General features: G+C 37.3%; 1 protein-coding gene and 1 pseudogene across 1 annotated transcript; both read right to left on the bottom strand.

Annotated features, from left to right (window-relative positions):
- Window positions 1-766: 766 nt before the first annotated feature.
- Window positions 767-8,261, bottom strand: LOC113066463 (ubiquitin-like protein 7; annotated as a pseudogene).
- Window positions 8,262-13,564: 5,303 nt separating this feature from the next.
- Window positions 13,565-22,004, bottom strand: LOC113067055 (UPF0583 protein C15orf59 homolog). Its single transcript, XM_026239276.1, has 2 exons — window positions 19,857-22,004; window positions 13,565-14,892 (listed from the first exon to the last, which is right to left on the bottom strand). Exons 1-2 carry the CDS (start codon window positions 20,001-20,003, stop codon window positions 14,314-14,316), a joined length of 726 nt encoding a protein of 241 aa, XP_026095061.1. The 5' UTR covers window positions 20,004-22,004; the 3' UTR covers window positions 13,565-14,313.
- Between the last annotated feature and the right edge of the window lie 1,244 nt (window positions 22,005-23,248).

The following is a 23,248-nucleotide window of genomic DNA, read 5'->3' as shown; positions in this document are numbered from 1 at the left end:
ATGAATAAACAACCCCATAAAAACATAACAGGTTATTGATACTGATGATAAAAGGCACATATAGATAGTTTGTTGTTTACCAATTAATTATTTAGCCTACTATTGTTTATACACAAAGCAAATAAACTGCAATCAAATCTTGTAGTAAATGCAAACTATCAATGCTTGCTTCCAAGAATATAGAAAGTATACATTTTAGTTAAAATTTAGTTTGGATATTTATTTTGCTGAAGTTGATTTATGCACTAATTTCCATTTGAAATGCTGTCACCTTCACCGTATCAAAGTCTATTGTTTCACTGGAAGATCAAGCTAGAGTGTGACATTTTAATTAAAAATCAGGAGGTCAAAATAAATTAAATATAACAATCGTAGATGAATCATTAAGATGCATTTGGAAAACAGAGAGGGGGATCTTCCACTTCATGCAAAGTTTAATCCTTGACCACAACTACAGAGCAACAAAATGTATGGTTTTTATAAAAGATTTTATATCCATGACAAAATGAAACTAAACAATGATTGTCTGAACATTTTACTATACAGAGCTGAACATTGTATATTAACACAGCAGAAGTAATATATTTATATAAGTGGGCCCTAAACATCTGATAGCACTGCATTTAGTGTACATATCTAAAAAAAATAAAAGACAAATATGCATTTAAAAATAACTCAAATAGGTAGTTCAAGTATTGAATGTGTAGTGGTAAATCAAATGCCTTGGTTGTAACATCACAATAACGCTTTACTTCAGAGAAGTGATTCATGGTGCGCCTCCGGCGAATATGAGCTCCAGGGCCACTTGGATGTCTCCGCCAGTGGCCTGCAGGGCTCTCAGGATGAGCTCCTCATCACGGATGCCCATGTCCCGCAGCTGCTGGAGCTGCGACTGCCACTGATTCGACACATTATCAAACAGAGTCACTCCAGAATCAGTAATGCCACTTTAACAAAGAAAATTATATTGTGATCAGACTGCGCTGCATATAAAAAGGAACAGGATGCATGCAAATCAAGCTGTGCTACCTGTCATAGGAAGAATGCACACATTTTCTGCGACATCTCTATTTGAGATGTTTGAAGGGCTGATGACGGAAACTATAAAGATGATTCTGTTTTTCGGGTGGTTACTCACATGCAGGTTGTACATGCTGGACACCTGCAGGGCCTGCTGCAGTGCCTGGTTAAACAGGTCGTTGGTTATAGGAGTGCCTGCAGGGACTGGGGACACTCCTGAAGAGGGAGCCTGTCACAAAGATATTTGTTTTTTAAATTAGTGTATGCAAATCGAAAAGAATATTACAATTTAACTGATGTTTAAATTCCAGCTGATAACAATTATTATTATTAATTAATTATTATCTGTTAACTAGTTCTGAATTTAGAACTAGTATACCTCTGCTAAATATTACATGTACAGGAAGTATTTTTAAATTCATGGTTTTAAAATGTAACTTAATTTTGGGGTCAGAAAGATAAAGGAAATTAATACTTTTATTTATTATATATATAATATAAAGATGCATGAAATTTATAAAAAAGTGACAGTAAAGACATTTATAATGCTAAAAAAGATATGGGGAGGATTAATCATGATATTCACAAAAATCTAAAACAGCATAACTATTTTCAGCATTTATAATAATACATATTTCTTGAGCAGCAAATCAGCATATTAGAATAATTTCGATGAAGGATCGTGTGACACTGAAGACTGGAGGAATGATGCTGAAAATTCAGCTTTGATCACAGGAATAAATGTCATTTTAAAATATATTCAAACAGAAAACACTTATTGTAAATTTGTCATAATATTTCACAATATTACTGTTTTTACTCTATTTTTTGATCCAATGAATGCAGCCTTGGCGAGCAGAAGAGACTTCAAAAACATAAATACAATTATTTTACACCAAACATTTACCATCTATAAATAGTTTTTACAACCATGAAACATAGTCTTTTAAATTTGATAAAGTACAAACATTGATAATCTATATATAGATATTGATATAGATATATATACTTATATACTTATATATATATATCTTGTACATTGATACTCTGGGTGGACAGTCATATGCAGTGTACTCTGCTGAAGTGTCCTCTACCTGGTTTCCTGTAGTTGGTGTAGCAGCGCTGCTCTCAGGGGTGCTGGCGAGGGCCAGAGCGGTGGCCAGCTCACTTTGAGTGATGGGTCTGGGGCCCACAGCGCCGTTATAGCCGAGCGAAGCTGGCCTCATGCCACCCAAACCACTAGCAATAGTGGACGGCCCACCGCGATTCCCCTACAGATGATAAACTGGCTTAGGATCCAATACTGTTAATGCACTATTCCTAATGAAGAACAGTAAATCATCACAAACCGACTGGAAGTCCTCCTCATCATCAGACATGCCTTCAAAGAGGAAACCTCCTGGAAAAAAATAATAAAAGTTATGCATGAAAACTACTATGGATCTCCAAAATAACCCATCACATTATGTAAATGGTTTGCAATTTTTCACTTAAATTGTGTTTTAATGGACACCCACCTGGCATGTCACTATAAGAGCTAGAAGACACATTTCTAGAGGAGCTGGCGCTCTGTTGGGGCGGCACGCTGCCAGCCACCGAATGCAGCACCAGGATGATGGCATTTACCAGCGCCGGGTGGGAATTGGCCAATCTGGTGAGACAGTTAAGCTCAGGGTATCATTTGCTTTAATCCAAAGTGCACCACGTGATTCAAATGTCACATTCGGAGGCAATTAAACCTCGGATTCAATGGAAGTCAAAACAATATTGTGTTCACAACACATCGTTTTAAAAATGATGATTAATTATTATGAAGACATACAGTACCAGACAAACGTGACTGCTCATGATTAAAGGTGCCATAGATTTGATACCATATTTTAAATTATTCTCTGATGTCCCTAGAGAGTGTATGTGAAGTTTTATCTCAAAATACCCCACAGATTATCTTTTATAGCTTGTTGGAATTGCCACTTTTGGGTATGAGCCAAAACGCGCTGTATTTTGTGCTTGTCCCCTTTGAAAATGAGCTGATGCTCCCACCTCACTTCTCAGACGAGTGTGGAGCTTCAAGAGCACATGCTCGCAGACATACCACAGATGTTACGATTTAACTGTTGGTGACCGTGTTACTGACCTCACATTGCTTCCAAACGCAATTTTTAACTACCACATTCCTACTCGCCATCATTCTGGTAGCACGTGAAGGCAGCATTAGTGAAAACAGGCAGAGACAATGGTAGCTTTAGCAACATTAGCCTTACAGTGAGACAAGAAGCTCTTTTGGAAAACGAAATATGATACATGATGCTTACTTTGTCTGGAGTCTGGATGTTTGCGCACGAAGCGTTGGTATCTATCCCTCTTTCAGAAGCAAATGACCCTTGTTTGTTAGGCATTCGAGTACGGTATGAAATGTTAGCACAAACGTATAGGACTATTCCATTTTTTATTTTATTTTTTCTGGACATTTCCTTCGAAAATGAAATTTAACCACCGTGTCCTCAGCGGTCTATGGAGACTCCTTTATCCATAGGTTCATCCCAACACATGACACCTTTAATGGCTTTTTGGTGCTGACATTGTATCTCCAGCAACTACAGCAAGAGAACAGTAATGGCGGACCGCTGCTTTTCACTCAGGGCTGTGTATATGCTAACAGGGCAGAGAGCGTCACAAATGGATGGGACTTACACCGACTATGATGTCATAAACGTGAGAAACCTGGAACTGCTCGTGTGGAGAGACTGTTGCTGATTTTTTGGAATTATAAAACAATGAGTGGGTGAATTTTTACCATTATAGGCTGGTTGTTTTCACACACTGCGGCCACACAACTGTGCTCAAGCACCTTATAAAAGTGATTTTTGCATTCTGTGTCACCTTTAAATCTTAAATTAGACAAATATAAATTCTACCTAAATATAAATGATTAAAATAATTTATTGTATTAGTAATAGTATTATTTCAACATCGATTAATAATAATAACATTAAAACATTAACATAAAAGCATCACTATTATTAGAAGTAGTAGCAGTAGTGGTAGTAGTAGTTGTAATATTAAGTATAATTAAATAATATTACTGATTAATTAATAATAAAAACATTCATGTATTTATTATTATTATTTTACTGTTATATATTATTATTTTATACTTATTTGTATTATTAAATTACAAAATGTATTTATTTATTATTTATATTAGTTGATAAATTACTGTTATTACATAATTACCAGTTAATAATAACATTATTGCTTTATTATTATTATTATTATTATTATTATTATTATTATTATTATTATTTTACTATTATTATTTTACATATAACATGATGATGATGATTGTTAATTATGTTTATTAATTGCTATATATATTAATATTGATTCATAAATAAACAATAACATGACTGGTTTATGACTATTGATGGTGTTTTTCTTAATAATAGTAATATTAACATCTATTATTATTAAAATTACTAATAAGAAAAAACTAATATAATAATTATTATAACAATTGCTAATTATTATTATTATTATTATTATATTACTATTATTAGTTCATTAATAATAAAAATGACTGATTTATGAATGTTGTTTTGCTTTGTTTTTATATAACACATTATTTATTATTTTTGTTTTTGTTGTTGTTTTATTATTAATACTACTAATAATAATAATCATTATTATTTGTTTGTTTGTTTATTCATTCATTTATTTATTTATGGATGAGCTGGAGCAGCTCATGAAGGAAAAGCAGCTATTTCTTGTTGTATGTAATGATGCTCACTTACGTGTCAAGCATGTTTGGGTCTGTGAATTGCATGAAGAGGTCTCTGTCTTGAAGAACCCCTAAAAGTGTAGACAATAAAGTTGAAGTTTTCAAAACGCCTCACACACATCACATATCACTTCTGCCTGTAAACATACCTAGAGCCACAGGATCGCTGCTCAGCCCAGGTATCGCCACGATGATCTGGTCGAGGGATTCCTCATTGTTCAGCATCTTGAACACCTGGAATGAGTAAACAGCTACTTGAACATGTTCCCAGGGATCCAGCAGTGAATCTGTATGCTGGTCTAAGTCTACTGAGTCTCTGTATGCATTGCTGGTGTGAAGAGCTGCCTGCAAGACACGAAACTCCCTCATAGCTGCAACCTTGTCCACTGGCTCTATAGAAGAACATTGAGGAAGAAATAATGGACTGTATTCAGGGTGCATTTTTGTCTTTTTGGAGCTTGCCAGTGTCCATCTGTACATCATTTCATTTGTATGGAAAAAAGAGCAGCATGAACATTCTGCCTGATGTCTCTTTTTGTGTTCCACTGCAGAACGTAAACACGACTCACCGGGATGGATCTCAGGTTCTGGCCGGGACTTTCTCAGGATGTGCACAGTGGATCCCGACTGAATCCCATAGGACTCCAGAGTCAAGTCATCCTTTAACTTTCTGCCACAGTACACTAATTCTGTAATGCATGAAGATAATGGGAAAACCGTTTGCAAACTTGTCAAGATTCCTCAAGGGGTTATTCCTAGAAATTTGATGCATTTGAAATTTGGTAACAATTATTTATGAAAGGATGTAATGCATTGTAACCAGTAGCATAGACAGGGGAGGGGCCATGGGGACTTCCCAGTGTTCCAGCACCTTCTATGTGTCTGTCACTCAAAAAAAGTCTTTCAGCTTACATTTGAATTATACTTACACTAGCTCCGCCCACCATTGTGTGAATCAGCTATTAAACAAAAGACAACCAAATTTTGTCAGCCTCAGTGGTGAAGATGGTAAAACCTCTGTCATGTTCTTTTTGATGTGATCGACCCGGGTTTGAATCTGCCTAATGGCGAACTTTTTTCTCCCTTTTCAAATTACATCAGAAATGCATTTATTTTCAATGAAAATGAAAGAAATAATCAAAAAGTTGACAATAAACCATCGGTTAGGGTAGGTGTAGGAGGGCTTTATTTGTTGAGATTTTTACTTGTAGTCCAATGGTTGTGAGTTCGAGTCTCAGGCTGGCAGGAATTGTAGTTGGGGGTAAGGAATGTATAGCGCTCTTTCCCGCCTTCAATACCACGACTGAGGTGCCCTTGAGCAAGGCACCGAACCCCCAACTGCCGCAGCATAAATGACTGCCCACTGCTCTGTGTGTGTGCACTTTGGATGGGTTAAATGAAGAGCAATAATTCTGTGTATGGGTCACCTTACTTGGCTGTATGTCATGTCACGTCAATAAGGTGGCATCCATTTAATATTTTGAGTTAAAATAAAAATTTACTTCATACTGTTTTATAATGTACTACAATATTGAGGTGCAGATATTGCCACTATTTGCAATAAGTATCATAAATACTAGTATAAGTAGTATAAACAGCAGAAAATCCAGTTTTTTTTGTTGTTGTTCTTTTCTGATGACACGCAATTAATATTGCAAGCGAGACGGCAAATCAAATCGTACTACGTTTATCTAACCTTTAAAAAAATAATAATAATAAAAAACTGCAAGACACAGAAGCAGCGGGGTTGGCAGAGAATCTATGAATATTGTTTGTTTGGATATAAACACGTCGAAATGGACCGTATTCATAAAAATAAATTTGGTGTAGTAGGCCTGCACAAATCACAACCCGAACATGACCACCACGATCTCAAACTTCATTCATAGCATCTTGCAGTAGATGGAGATTTGTGGGATGCACATCCAGGGCACGAAGCTCCCGTTCCACCACATCCCAAATATGCTCTATTGGGTTGAGATCTGGTGACTGTGGAGGCCATTTGAATAAAGTGAACTCATTGTCATGTTCAAGAAACCAATTTGAAATGATTCGAGCTTTGTGACATGGTGCATTATCCTGCTGGAAGTAGCCATCAGGACATGGTGGTCATGAAGGGATGGAGATGGTCAGAAACAATGCTCAGGTAGGCCGTAGCATATAAACGATGCCCAATTGGCACTAAGGGACCTAAAGTGTGCCAAGAAAACATCCCCCACACCATTACACCACCACCACCAGCCTGATGGATCCATGCTCTCATTCTGTTTACACCAAATTCTGACTCTACCATCTGAATGTCTCAACGGAAATCGAGATTCATCAGACCAGGCAAGTTAGGTAACATTTTCCAGTCTTCAACTGTCCAATTTTGGTGAGCTCATACAAATTGTAGCCTCTTTTTCCTATTTGTAGTGAAGATGAGTGGTACCCGGTGGGGTCTTCTGCTGTTGTAGCCCATCCGCCTCAAGGTTGTGCGTTTTGTGGCTTCACAAATGCTTTGCTGCATACCTCTGTTGTAACGAGTGGTTATTTCAGTCAAAGTTGCTCTTCTATCAGCTTGAATCAGTCGGCCCATTCTCCTCTGACCTCTAGCATCAACAAGGCATTTTCGCCCACAGGAACGCCCCATACTGGATGTTTTTCCCTTTTCACACCATTCTTTGTAAACCCTAGAAATGGTTGTGTGTGAAAATCCCAGTAACTGAGCAGATTGTGAAATACTCAGACCGGACCATCTGGCACCAACAACCATGCCACGCTTAAGATTGCTTAAATCACCTTTCTTTCCAATTCTGACATTCAGTTTGGAGTTCAGGACATTGTCTTTACCAGGATCACACCCCTGAATGCATTGAAGCAACTGCCATGTGATTGGTTGGTTAGATAATTGCATTAATGAGAAATTTAACAGGTGTTCCCAATAATCCTTTAGGCGAGTGTATATTAGAACACAAACTAGTATAATGCAATATCGAGTATAATATCTGAACCACAGAATCCCAAGGAAATCCAAGTATACAGTATATTGATATAACAACGGAATACTAACTTTGATTATGAACTATTAGTACAAAAATAAATAAGTACTACAGTCTAATCAATAGATATTGAAATTAAAAAGATAGTCACCAAATAAATATAATAACTAATAAGCACTAATAAAAAAAATCATAAAATGATTCATGTTTAAAGGCTCTAATCAGTTTATCAATACTGTAATAATCTGAAATGTGACAGTATTTATCCCATACTGTCATCATTATATGTTACCTATGAGCTCAGGATCTGGTATGGCATCTTGGATCTAAGCTGAGACCAGCTGCTTGAGAGTGGAGACCCGACACTCTCCGGGAGGAACATCTCCAGGCTCATCAGTGTCGGGGAACTACAGCACGGATTTGGGAAGAGAAGGCTGATCCAGTAGCTTGAGAGACAGACGCCACTCTGAGAACGCCATCGGTCTTATGCACGCACTGGAGATGATGTGCTGTCTTTGGCAACGCACAGAAGTTACCACTATACCTGTCAATCTTGTAAACGCAATCTGTCTTTGAAATAAATAGTATTAGTATCATGCGGCTGTTTTCGGCTGTGGCCATGACGTCACGCAGGAAAGATTGCGGTTCTGGGAATTTGGGAGTTTTCTTGATGTGTGTACAGATAGTCGCTTATTAACAGAGAGGGCAGTGCACTAATTTAGATAGGTGTCAAGGCAACTTTTCTCATCTCTATTTATTTTAACTTAAAAATAGTTTTTACTGACATAAAAAAGAAACTAAAATGTATAAATATGTTTATATATATATATATATATATAACAAACAATTTTAATTTTAAACAAAATTACTTAATATTTGAATTAACATGATCATTACTTGAAATAAAATAAACATTACCAGCAATTAAAAAGAAATGACATATATATAAAAAACCCATAAGCATATTTTATTTCAGCTATAGTTTAAAGTAAAATTACAAACACACAACAAGATGACCAAACATGGAAAATAATATTTAATAATAATAATTTCAGTCAAGTTGTTTAAAGCCATTTAAGTATTTACTTCGAAGTAAATACTTAGCAAATACTTAGCAGTTTGTCATTTTTGCTCGTCAACACTTGTGTAGTTACGTCATCTACCAGTGTTGGCTAACTAAAACATACTGACTAGCCAAATGTTAACTTTTTGCTAGTAAATCAAGCTGTTCAACAATCTAAAAATGATAAATTAGCAGTCCGGATCAGCTAGATATCAAATAATACAACTTACCACCTAATTACTTGGTATTTCAAAGATAGCATTATAGTAATAATCTTGTATCAATGATTGTTTGTTTTATTCATTCAATCCTTTGCACTATGATCAGTTCTTTCAATTCCAAGCTCTCGTATGCATCAGTTCCCATTTTTACTAGTCAGGGTTTTAGTGAGGTAGGACTGTGTTTGTGCTGTCACGCTGTTATTCGCTATGACAGATGGTCTCTTGGCTGGATATGCTTCTCAGAGAGCGCCAGTCTTCACTGAGCTCCTCCACTCGGTGCAGCACGCCTGACAGCGCCTGAGGGGATCAGGACACACCAGTTATGACAAGGATAGAGGAAGCGTCCAGACATTTCACACCCTGCGAAGAGACGCCCTGTTCAGCCAGAGCCGGTGGAACATGGCTCCGCTACAAAGGGACATCACTTTGGGCTTGTTTAAAGATCAAGACAAGTCTGAAAGTCTGTGCCGTGTAGATTAGAGGATCGGTGCCTGCTTCCAAACAGTGAGTGACCACTCAGACTTCAGTCATTCTGAAGTGGAAATCAGACGTCCCCATTGTAACAGGAGACGTTTTTTACATTTTACTTCCGAATAATGTCTCTGGTTTGACAAGCCACTCTAATTAAAACGTTTTATGAATATTATGCACACAGGTTTTATTAGCTTGTGGAAATTAAAAGACTCATGGAACATGCATAAACACACACAAAATAAATTAATACAATTATTATTAATAATAATAATAATTAAACCACAGGATCTTTTCAATTAAACTAGTCGTAGAACAAAGGTAACCAGTTATGATATACATAATACATATCAGTGCATGTCAATTTTAATGTAAAAATAAATGTGCATGAAAAAGCTCATGTCATTTGCTCTCATACAAATCTGCTTTCCTTATTTGATAATAAAAAATAAAATAAAAAAAACTGGAATACGCAAGAAAGTGATGCTTGCTAATTTTTTGAGAAAAGCTGGATCATAATTTTCTGCATCAGAATGAATCATAAAAATCTGTCTCAGAGAAAATTTTCTGAATCAAAAGGAGTTGTTTAATGTATTTGGCATCTTAATGGAGTTGCAAGTCATTTTTAAAGATATTTTACCTAATAGATAGATAATTTACCATTTCTGTCGTTTAAAAGACAAATTAAAATGGTTCATATTAAAAAGTACATACATATACAGTACATATAGTTTTGATGACAATTTTTTTGTTATCTTGTCAAATGTGAGAATTTTGTACATATTGGTTGTTGTCTCAAGAGAAAATCCTGAAATGCAGAAGATTTAAGAGAAAAATTATCTGTATAATAATCTGTTCTTCGCATAATCTCATAGCTGTTGACTGTTGCGTTATTTTTGAAGCTTGAATGTTGCCATCCTTGAAACTAGCCCTTTTCTCAGTCACAGTACTGTATGGAAACTATAAGAGGCTGAGGAATGGATTCTTTAATTAGATTAATTCGGCTAAAGACCGTGTCTGCAGATGTCTGATGAGAATTGAATATAAGCATTCTAAAGAGCCTAGAAACCCGCATTAAGGGATCGTTATATATGGAATAAATTAACATTAGGTGTCAATCAGGAAACCCAATGAATAAGGGAGAAGCTAATGGGTTTGATTACAAGCGACCCATTAAAACTTTTGTCCCAGTCTGGCCCCATGTGCATGAAGAGATTAGTGACTGGGATTCAACTAATGCAGTGTCATTATCTTCATAAGCAAGCTTAATATCATGAGGGGCCTTGCCCAATGATGCCACAGTTATCATTATTAACCTAACACAGGGTTAGGTTATAGGAAAGTTTCTGTTTTAGTAAGTTTCTATACAACCAATTTAGCTTTATAACATGGTACATTACATTTCATAGCTCAAGTTCTTGTAACTGAACTATGGAAGTCAGTCTACGCCATGAGAAAAAATAAAAATAAATAAAAAAGTCATTCTATTATAATATAAAAAAGGTAGTTCTCACTATTGTGAGTACAGTATCTCATGGTCCTGAATTTTGTCTCACAATTGCAATTATATATCTCACAATTCTGACTTTTTTCTCAAAACTGCAATTTTATATCTCACAATTTTCCTTGCAGTTGTGAATTTATATCTCAAAATTCCAACTTCTTTCCACACAATTTTGAATTTATATCTCAAAATTCCAACTTCTTTCCACACAATTTTGAATTTATATCTGAAAATTCCGACTTGTTTCCTTGCAATTTCAAAAGCATATTTCCCAATTCCTACTTTTTTGCACAGAAAAATTATTATATTAAAAAAAAGTGAAAAATAAGGTCAAGAAAAGTTAAAAATATGGATGACTAAATTAGAAAGATCAACAGCATTTTGAAAATAGATGAATTTTCATGTCATGCTGACTCTATTCCAAAGCCTAATTTTCAATTTATCAAATGTTCTCTGTGCTTTTTTCCCATTCAAACTACTGAGATCAGCAAGGTCAGTGTAAGTGTAAAGATGTTTACTCCATGTCAGCATGTAGTCTGAAACAGCGGTCTTGTAGAGCTCCATGTTCTGTCACAGGACTGACTCTCACAGAGCAGGTCTCAGCTCAAACAGTTTCAGGAGCAGAGCCACATTGAGCCGTGTTGAAAGACCTTGCCATGGAAGCAACTTCTGCAGTCTACCAAATATAATTACTATTGTGTGCAACCATTTTAATAGCAACTTCAATAATCCAGTATCAGTAGAAAGGAACCCCTAGTGGAAGGAAATATGACAAAAGCAGCATGAACAGGAGGCTGGTTATAATGTATTTTGGTTCAAAAGGGAAGACTCTGTAAGCAATATGCAAAATTATTAAACAACAATTGCTATTTCTGTCTGAGCTGACCATAAAATAAAAATACTGCAGCATTACCTAACACACACACAGACACACACACGCATATACATATATATATATATATATATATATATATATATATATATATATATATATATATATATATATATATATATATATATATATATGCATATTCTGATAAAAAAAAATGAATCTAAAAATTCTAAAAATAAAATAATTCGGGTTTTTTACAGACACACACACATACAGTATATATATATATATAATACAAAATCTAATTTAATAAAAATCTTGACAAAAACTATCATTTCTAATACTAAAAAAAGACTATACATACTTAAATAACAGTGTAAAGAAATGTAGTCAGGTTGATTAAATAAGATTAGTAAAATGAATAAACAAAAAAAACATTATTATTCAATATATATATATATATATATATATTAATTCCAGTTCATTGTTACCACATGAATACATTTTTTTTTTTTAATGACATTGGTAAATGACAATTGTCCTGTAAGACTCTTATCTTTAACCTTGTGTTGAAGATAATTGGTCTCCTCTTGTATAGAGGATTAAAAGGTATTCCATAAAAAGATCTGCACAGTGTCCCTTGAAGGCAGTTTCAATGATTGGCTTTTTATTATAGATGATTGCATAACTGCCATCTCCAGTTGAAATGGGCCTGAGGTAAAGCTTTATGATTTAGACTCCAATTAAACTGCCTCACTCACACTGACGGATGAACTCAGATCACGGCCTTGTGAGGTCTTTTGAAGCAATGAGCCCGCAATGTCAAAGTTCAGATACGGCACGGCTAATGTGTTTGACATTATGGATAGTGAATCTTGCCTCTTAATTAATTTCCTCTGTCTGATCCGCTGTACTGACTCGACACAATGATTACAGTCATCGCTGAGCATTTTATCCTTATAAAATATGTCTTAAAGGGACGGTACGCCCAAAAATGAAAATTCTGTCGTCATTTATTTAGCTGTCTCTTATCAAAATGTTATTTCTTTCTTCAGAAGAACACATGAGGGGTTATTTGTAGCTGATAAAAAATAATAAAATTTATAAATTTTGTGAAGAAAATGTGAGTGGTGGTTGCCTAGATGTTGTTATTTGGTCGTTCAATGTTCTGAGAGGGCTTCAGCATGTTCCTATGCAGTTCTGGCTGGACCTCCAAGAATTTTATTTTTTTTTATAAAAGAAGTAAACAGATGTTTTGCTAGTTATACCATTCACAATGCAAGAATCATAAGTCTGATCACTTAGAAGAGTAATAACACACTACTAGAGGCATGATGATTGTAGTACAGACCTTGCAGTATGAGCTGCACAGCAAAATCTAACACAGTTAGAGGATTCTTCAAATCATTAACCCTAATTACGGCAGTAATGATCCTATATGAGCCTTATATGCAAATATGAGCTTTAAAAATCACCACTTATAAATGGGTCTTCTTTAAACACTTTGTGAAGCTTTTCTGTCATTGTGTTAACTTCTATTTTAGTGACAATGGCTATGCTGCAGTATTATCATACGTATAGTTTCTATGGTAAATCTTTGCATACTACATCATTGGAAAAACAGTTTAATTAATGACCTGGTGAGAGAAAGATGGTTCAGAATGAAGTGTCTGCCAGAAACTTGCATTCATCATTTTATTCAGAAATAACAGCTTAATATAAAGCACATTCTTTGGGGAAGTGTACCACTCGCTTAATTTAACTCTGTCTATTTTCTGCGCAGTGTGGGTGTGACTGAAACCAATTCTCACTCTTTAGGGGGCTTTGGACTGGGGTTAATGTTCTGCCGAGATGCATGATTGTTTCGATATTGGCATAATCCCTCATAATGAATCCAAATGATGTTTAAATTGTTCTTTGCAAACTCCATGAGAACAGAGGTTTTTCCATGGCAGTAATTCATTATCATTAAGCATCGACCTAAACATTTCATAAATACAGATGACACACTTCACAAACATTTCAAACTTATTTAAATAATTAGTTCACCACAAAATGAAAATTATGTTCATTTATTCACACTCATGTCTTTTTGCTGACATTTTTATCATTCAGTGGAACACAAAGAGAGATTTCAATCACACTTTTTCATGATTTAAGCCTTAAAAAGACAAAAGCAACATGAAAATATTGTTGAAATATCATAAAAGTGCAGTAGCTCTGATTTATGAACGAATCATTCAGACTGGTTTTGTGAACCTCAGAAGATTTCAAATGTAGTAATTGAGTCACATGGACTATTTTTATGTTGTTGTTGTTTTTGTCATATTTCAGCTTCACTTGCCTTCCGCCGAAAAAAGGAAAGTCATATGGTTTCAGAGAAGCATGAGGGTGAGAAATTAATGACAGATGTTTCAGTTAGGGGCGCTTGCAGAACGTTTCAGTTCTTGTAGTCACTTGAAGCTCTTTGTTTGGCTGGAATGTATGGGAGGTGTGTTTGTGTGCTTTTATCGGAAACAGTTTGCGTACTGCAGCTACGGAGAGCTATTTTCTTCGAGTCCGGGCTGGAGTAAGTTTTACGATTACATCTGGGCGTCAGAAACCTCGGAGGTGAAGATGAAAACACAGAATCGGTGGACGACAGCCTTGATGATCTCATTCCCCCTCGATCTTCGTTGCAATCATCATCGTCACAGCACAACGCGTGATATAGCGTCTTGTCATAGTAATGGAGCCGTCCTCCAGATCCAAAGAGCCAGGAGGCTTTAGGGCTATTTGTGGCCTTTAATGGTCCATTGAGGGCAGGCAAGTCTCCACAGCTCCTGCGGTAGAGCTCTTGTTTCTTGGCTGTGGTTGGGTTACACACCGTGTCTAGCAGAGGGATGTGTAGTAAGTGGTTGTCGGATAATGTCTCATTGTGCAAGAGGTCACCACGGTCCTCGTTGCAACACACTAGTGTCAGGTCATCGTCTGAGTCGAGGTCAATATCTGATGTTAACTTGTCAATCTGTGCAACAACCTGAATAGAAGAAAAAGAGAACATTTAGTACATGTCTGGAAAAATCGGAATCTTAGTTCAGCCACAAATGAAAATTCTATCATCATTTACTGACTTTACAAAAACGTAGGAATAAACCCATTTGGTTTCATTCAAATTAGCCACTAGTTTACCAAAATATTATAGAAATATATATATTTAATATAATAGAATTGCCATGTGCTGTAGAAATCCTGTATTTTTTAAGTAGGAACGTACAGTATGCCGTATCTATTGACCATAACATTATAGAGATTTTGGGGTGCACTCTTTTAACAATTGCCAGTAAACCACCAGCAGAAAGCCAGAACACTACACTCTTTGTACATATATCCTTTCTATCGTTATGTTTTCCATCTCACCCCATTTCACCCAGTGGCATTGGAATATTTAGTATCTGTTTGTGCTGAAGGGAATTTGTCCTGCTGTGCTAGTAGCTGCATCTTACATAAGACCTCAACCATACGCTTATCAATATTCCTTTGCTTGCTTTGCCCAACTCTTTTCCGAGCAGGGTCTCAAGGCTAGTGCTCACAATTCAAAACAAAACAATGCACAGGTGTAAAGGCATAAAGATTTTAATCAAGATTATAACATGCATAAATGGTTATATATTACAGGATATTTTTTTAAATAAAATCATATGACTGAAAAGACATTATGTTGACTCTTGTCAATGTTAAGCAGCTTAGTACATGATTTATGACACAGTTATGTTTGATTTCTCAGGATTGTGATGATAGAGCACTGCTTGAATTGAAATATCAGAGGTGGTAATGACAGCTTGTTCTGTAATTCGCTGCTTCTGAGTTCAATGAGCTCAGTGCTTTGCTGTTGCCAAACTTTTTCATGACATTCATTCACAGGATGTGGAGTTCATGATATAGCAGACCGGCTATTCAGCAGCAAGCCGCGGGCTTTTGCCTGTTGGGATTCATTAATGAGCAGTCAAACATAAACAGGAAGAGCCCAAATGACAACCATTCAACAGCTCGAATATCTATTCACACCACACCTGCTTCTCGAAGTGCAAGCACTATGCAAACAATGCCATGACTTTTTGCAATACATACAAGCAAGGGCTATACGAACATTATGTATTGGTATTTGCAAATATGTACTGTATCGAACTCTGCCAAGTACAATAAGCCATTATCAGATAAACACATTTTGGGGACTTCACTGAAAGTGGAGTTGTGCCCTGTGCGCTACTGTCAGACAGTTCATGTTTAATGCATTCCTGCCAACTGCACACGAACTGATTGGAGATCAGAGTGCTGCTCGATTGGGACCAGCTGAAACAGTTGCTTCCTTGAAGGGTGGTTTGACTTATGGAGCCTTGCACACCTTGCAAAGCAGAAATGGTGACCTATAGAAATCCTCATGTGGTGTGAATGTTGTAGAAGGCACTGCTTATAACAAGTGGCTAGTGCTCTTGCTGTATGCTTTGCACTTGTACACATGCAAATGACACACATTCCAGTAGCTCGGTAACTGCGTATGCAACACCAGTGTTGGGGAGTAACCAGTTACATGTAATGGCATTAAGTAATTTTAATTACAATAAATATAACTGTTATCTGTGTACAAAAAAATAGGATATCTTGAATAATATTAATTTGATGTTTTGATGTGCACGATGCCTCCTGCAATTTAAAGGCCATTTAGTAAGGCAATGCTATTGTAATGCTTTTTTGAATTTGCAGTGGACCACATCTGCCAATTACATCAATCCACATCGCCGCATCCTAAAAGTTAGAGCCCATACCGTTTTTTATCTGATTTGTCTCACATTAATCTTCCTGCAGAACCCCTGGTCTTAAAGTCAGATCATTGCCAAAAGATGAGTGTGAGTCAGAACAAAGTGATTGACTAATTTTGAGAGAAAGCCTGATTTGAAAGCAGTAGGAAACAAACCCATCACCACCACTGGGCTTCTTGTGCAATTGATTTTTACCTGGAGTCTGGCTGGAAACTCCAAAACATCTAACAGAAACCATTAGTTTCTAAACTCATACATTTTTCATCATGCATCACTGCCTTCCCTATATTTTTGCTCTGAAAGTAATCTCCATATACACTATCATATCTATTTTCTTATCGTGTATATATATGCATTTGACAACCTTTTTAATCCAAATCCATTTCCATAGCATTCAAGGTACAGTATATGTTTTATAAGCTAATGTTGCCTTAGTTTTGTTAGCAGCAAGTTCTACAGTTTGAGCTACAGAAAAGCTGTTTACCAAAAGAGCTCTTGTAGAAATGTCTTTCTACATTTAATAGTAGCCATGCATTCTGATTAAATAAAGTCATTTTAACTTAGTTCTACTCACTATATTCTTGACTCATAAAGATAAAGTGACGTAAGTGTTTTTTTAAATGCTAATTACTCATTTTGATTATTTTTTTGAGTTGATTACTGATTGTCTTGTCATGACATTTAAAATAAAGCAACCTCTTAAGTTGTTTAAATGGATTTTAAAGTAGTGTGTGAGCTACCTTAGAACTCAAGCACTTTTGAAAAAGCAACACTACAAAACTTACTAAAAAAAACTTTTTTTAAAAAGTGTAGCTTGGCAACTTTCTAGAAACTTTTGAATTGTTGATATATTCCATGTATACAATAGAATATAAAGAAGGCCCATATCGGATCTGAGAATGTGCTGTTTTTGTCAAGAATTATGTAGAATTCTACAGAATTGGTTAAAACATGATTAAATGTGTGAAACGGAGCTGAAAGTACTACACATTTTTATTGCTAGCTGAAAGCATGATCAAATTATTGAATTACACAAATGCAAATAAAAAAACATATGACATCATAACTCTGTGTGTTGATTAAGCAAGTTTCTGTAAGGGAGCAGTGTACTGGTTACACTTGACAGTAAAGAATTCAGAATCTTGACAAATGTTTGGCTGTTATCCGTGGAATAAGAGACAGCTGAAAGACAGATGAGCGTGTGGCAAAACTAATAACCATAACAAGATGTCAGTAGTAACAAGAAGGCTCTGCTGCAAGGTGTGAGTGACAGATGGAGGTGTTAGCTCAGGCAAGAGCGGCAGAGCTACCGGTGACGCCTGAACTTGGCCAAGGAGACGAATGAGACAAATCCAGTGGAGCTGTGACTGAGATGACGAGACAGATTCCAGTCTTGGACACTTATAGACTCATAGACAGTAATGAGGCAGATAGCTATCCACCCGAGGAAAGAGATTAATTAAGGAGATGTCCTCTCACATAATGCTGAAAGCAGTCCCCCAGCACAGAGGGAGATAACTGCGAAAGAGATGAGACGCTGACAGGTGAGAAGATGAGAAAATCAGATGCGCTCCCGTGCATACCTCCCTATTGTCTGATTCGTCTGGTGATAATTAGGCATCACAGATGACGTCTTGCTTGTATGGGGGTGTCGTCCTGCAAGTCTTTCTCCTTGTTAATCTATCTGTTGGTTGCTGTTTGGTTGATAATCTGTCCAGTCAACAGCCCCTAGGTGGACGTATCACAGGGGCATGAATGTGTGAAACATGCCCACTGTCGTTGTGTCTATTGGTTTTTGTACAGTCAGGAAATAGCCAGAAAACAAACTCTATGAAAGTACAGTATGCATTATTGTGTGGCCTAAACATTAACGTGAATGCTTGCCAGTACATTGCAATATCACAGTCCCATCATTGCTGGGTTACTGATATGGTAACAAATTCCAGTACACAAGGCAGTGATAGAGTTAACAACAGGGTGTTTAGGTAACTTCGGGTGTCATTTTTACAATGGTACAGCAACTTTAAGAATGATAATGGAGACTTGCGTTGTGCTATGAATTGCTTTTTTTTAACAAATTTCATAATGCAACGTGCTGTATGAAATTATAGCTAGAAACATATCCATACTTGGATATATTTCAGGTCTTACCCGGCAGAATGTAGGGATCAGTGCCTTGTTTAGGTGCACAATGGTGGTAGCTTTCTTTTATAGTGCCCCTTGAGCCCCTTTCACACTGCCATTCCGGCAAATACACAGGGTAAAGTGTTCCCGGGTCGCTAGATTTTGCACTTTCACACTGCCAGTGATGACCCGGTATATGTGCGTGCTTTCACACACAACCCGTGAAGATCCCGTAACGACACGTGACATCAGGGCGTGACGTGTAATGTATGAGTCGAAAACGCTAGGCACGTTATACTTTCACTGAAGCAAGCGAACGATCTGCGTCAGCGCGGAACGTGAGGTACTAACTGATCTGCTTTATTACAGTTTGCACATATTTTTTCAGATCTTCCTTCAAAACAGCCAATAAAAGAGTCGCGCAATGGTACTATGTGCCCGACCCAGGTTCAATGCTGGAATCAATCCCGGACATGGTTGCTTTCACACAGAAGGCGACCCGGCAATGTTCCGGCAATATGCCGGGTCAGACGTGCAGTGTGAAAGGGGCTTTGTGGGGTAAAAAAAAAAAAGAGTTTGTCCTTTCAGAGCCGAAAACCTTCTGGGGATTGCTCAGACATGTTATGCAGTTACACTTTGAGTGACCCAAGTTCAAGTCCAACCTATGGATTTTTTTTAATTTATTTACTTTTTGGATCCCGTCCCCAGCTCTCTCCCAGTTTGCCTTCCGTGAATACTTTCAGTGAATACTTTCCTTTCTAAATAAAGGCAAAAAGATAATCCATCTCCTAGAGGACCACTAACCTGCAGCGATAACCAATCGTAATACAACACCAGAACCAGCAAATCAAGGTCTAAAGAATTACAAGAAACTTCCAGGCAAGTGTGTTTGGGGTAGGTTGGAGCCAAACTCTGCAAGACATCGGCCCTCCAGGAGCAGGATTGGACATCCTTGGGTTATAGCCTACAATCTTTCATAAACTAAATCTCCCTGTCAGTCCGTGCCTTTTAACAAATCACTAATTTAACCTTCAAAGTGGACTTGTAATGTGTGCCTTACCTCCCGGAGCTCTTTTGCCACGTTCTTGAGCTCAGCAAGAACTTCCTCCAGCTGTTCCATGACCATCTTAATGTGCCTTCGGATCTCTGCTCTCCGGTCAGGGCTCTGGCTCGGTTCAAGTGGTCCTAGCACAGTGCCGTGAAACATCCTTCACATAGGGACGACAGCAGCAGCAGCGGCAGCCAGGAGGGGACTGGACACTGGTCTTCATGTCTGAAGCCCACCACAGTGTTGTTTGACCCTATCTGAATGAAAGGCCCATTCTCTGCTCCAAACATCTTAGCATAGTTTTTTATTTCTATTTTTGCTGATGTTAAGAAACTTTAAAATCAGTCAAGGAATATCTAGTATTTCTCAGTAAATTCAAAAGGAAAACTTTCAAAAAGAAAGAGCACCAAGAAAATTGGAATAGTTTCAGCACTGAAACAAATAGTTCTCGGCAAAGCTTTGATCTTTTCCGTATGATGTTGAAATGAAATCAAATGGTATCATTTTTGGCATGAAAGAAGCTTTGTTCTTAAGACAGCTAGCAAATAAATAAATAAATAAAACACCCTTTTGAGCTTCTATTTTGAGAGGTTTGTGACATCCCGAAAGTCAGTCTGCTTCCTTATGTGGGACGTCTGTCAATCGTTTTACCGATTCTCCACATCCACATATGCATCCTCTGCTGCAACTCCACTTTCTCAAAAACGTATACCATAAAGTGTGTTTTCTGTTGACGACAAAGCCTTCAGTGCAGGAGCCATCAGTATTTGATGTAAACAATATGTGTATCCAAAAAGTGCACTAAGAATGGTAAGAACAAGTCACATTGCCAATCGAGCTGGCAGAAAAAGATCACATCCGATTTGAATGGCACCTGGGAGGACGAGCCAAAGATTGTTTCTCTCAGAGGCAATCCTGACAGATACTGCTATGAAGAACCATCTCCCTGAGACAAAGAGAGTACTGAATATCCAGTTCAGCTAACCCACACCAAAATTTCAGTATCTTGTCTTCTCTTGGCTTTTGAGGCTTTGTCCAGAATGTATGTCGTTGGGATTTATTGCTGCTCCATATGTCTATAAAAAGCTTCCACAGAGTTGCCAGGCTTTTCCCACTGTGCCCTCGTACCGTGCAGCGTATCTCCTACCCCATCTGAGCACGCTCAGATAACACTAGAGACGGATGCATGCTTAACACCTCTCTTGCAATGTTGTCCTCTATCAGTCACTGATGCACAAGCACTTAGGAAACCTCCCCCTTCTCTCTCTCTCTCCCTCATTCACTCTCCCTAAAACACTCACATTCATTCTCTATGATCTCCCTTCCATAACTCTTCCCACCTTTTTCATTCTTGCTACCGTACACACACTACTCTTTAGTCCCACTCACCCTTGTCCTGTCACTTGTCCTACTTCCGAAAGACACATCAATTCATGTACACTTTCAAGCTTGCTCTCTGCTCAAATCTTTTCAGTCACTTGCAACCTCAGTTGGGGAAGCAAATTAATTCAATTCAGTGTTGCAGTGCAGGCTCGTGAATCCTGAATGTGCCGGCTCTGCAGCAATAGAAGCAGACCAGATTATCCCATTTAGATCGGTAATGAATCAAAAACAGATGCAAGTACATAAGGAAACCGCTCACCCTAACCATAATTATGTGCAAGAGATGCTTCAGTCTCCTGTATTCAGTTTCATTTTAGTCTCCTCAAATCACGAATCGACCAGGGGGCTGTGTCAGCAAGTTTGAAATTCTAATTTACCTTTCTATAATGATTCTTCAAAACATCCTGCGAGGCTTGTCCCAAACAAAGGCTCTCATTATTTTGTAGGTAGGAACTCAAGAACAAGAACTACTGTATAATAATGAGAAATATTGGGGGAAAAACTGAAGGGTTTAACACAAAACAAGCAGTTGTGTTGAAAAGTGTATTCAGGCATACGGTGCCAAATGGTCATCTAGAATATCAGATAAAATTTGAGATGACGGTAGGGACGAAAAGTAACGCAACCTTTTGTGCTGTGAACATTAATCATACCTCAGATAGTGAGACTTGGTGGGGAGAGGTGTGCTATTACTTTTTGGAGTGTTTGGGCAATTTTAGCCTTGCAGATGGTAAGACAGCCAAGGAAAAGAGTCATTTCTAGAGACAAAAAGATTATAAGAAAAAAAAGTGACGTGACATACAGCCAAGAATGGTGACCCATACTTAGAATTCGTATTGAACCGTTGGACTAATTAATTATATTTGAAAAAAAAAACAAAAAAAGTGAAATATAATGATATGCGTTCAACAAGGTAGTCCAATAACCCAAACGACGTAACAGGCAACGCCCCTGACACCCCAAAGAAGAAAAAAACACCAACTTATATGTTTATGTTAGGCTACTCAGTCAGGCGCTCGCTCACTCAGTACGCGCTGAAGGCTCGTTGCAAAATGGCCAATGCGTTTAACAGACCAAATAAAGAAGATCCTCCAATAACCAACAGGTCTGGTGTTTGGGTGCACTTTGGATTCCCAGTAAGCTATAATGGTGATGGCAAGAGAGTGGTGGACAAAAAAAACAACGGTATGTCGCATCTGCAACATGACAATAGGGTACACCAGTGGGAATACAAAAAAAAAATAAAAACACCAGCGGGAATACTTGAAACATGTCAACTCATTTACGCCGACATCACCTTGAAAAGTTGAGATATTTTTAATTTTTGCTGTATCTGAAATGTACCGAACCGTACCGAACTGAACCGTGACATCAGTGTATCGTATCGAACCGAACCGTGAATTTTGTGAACCGTTACACCCCTAATTTTTAGGCTAATGAGCACCCACCTAAACACCCTTGCCAAGCATGAAATGCTCGAAACACTCTAGCAACCACAGAGACAACTCAATGAAACGCTCAGAACACCCTAGCAATCGGTAAGTAACACAATTAAACATATAGAACAAAGAAATGCTCAAGACACCCTAGCAATCGCAAAAAGTAACGTAATGAAACATTCTGAATAACATAGCAATCACAAAACAATGCAATGAAACATTCAGAACACCCTAGCAATCACAAAGAAATGAAATAAAACATTCAGAACACACTAGCAATCACAAAGCAACGCAATGAAATGCTCAGAACATCCTAGTAATCGCAAAGCAATGGAACAAAATGTTCAGAATACTCTAGCAATTGCAAAGCAACGAGATTAAACATTCAGAACACCCTAGCAACCACAAAGCAATTAAATGAAATCTTCAGAAGACCCCAGCAAATGCTAGGTAACGCAATAAAACTTTTAGAACACCAGAGCAACCACAAAGCAATGCAATGACATGCTCAGAACACCCCAGCAATCATGAAGCAATGGAATGGAACGTTCAGAACACTAGCACTCACAAAGCAATGCATTG

This window comes from Carassius auratus, chromosome 50 (genome assembly GCF_003368295.1).
Source record: "Carassius auratus strain Wakin chromosome 50, ASM336829v1, whole genome shotgun sequence".
NCBI lineage: Eukaryota > Metazoa > Chordata > Actinopteri > Cypriniformes > Cyprinidae > Carassius > Carassius auratus.
Note: the sequence above shows the minus strand (reverse complement) of the source record. Positions and strands in the feature narration are given on the sequence as shown.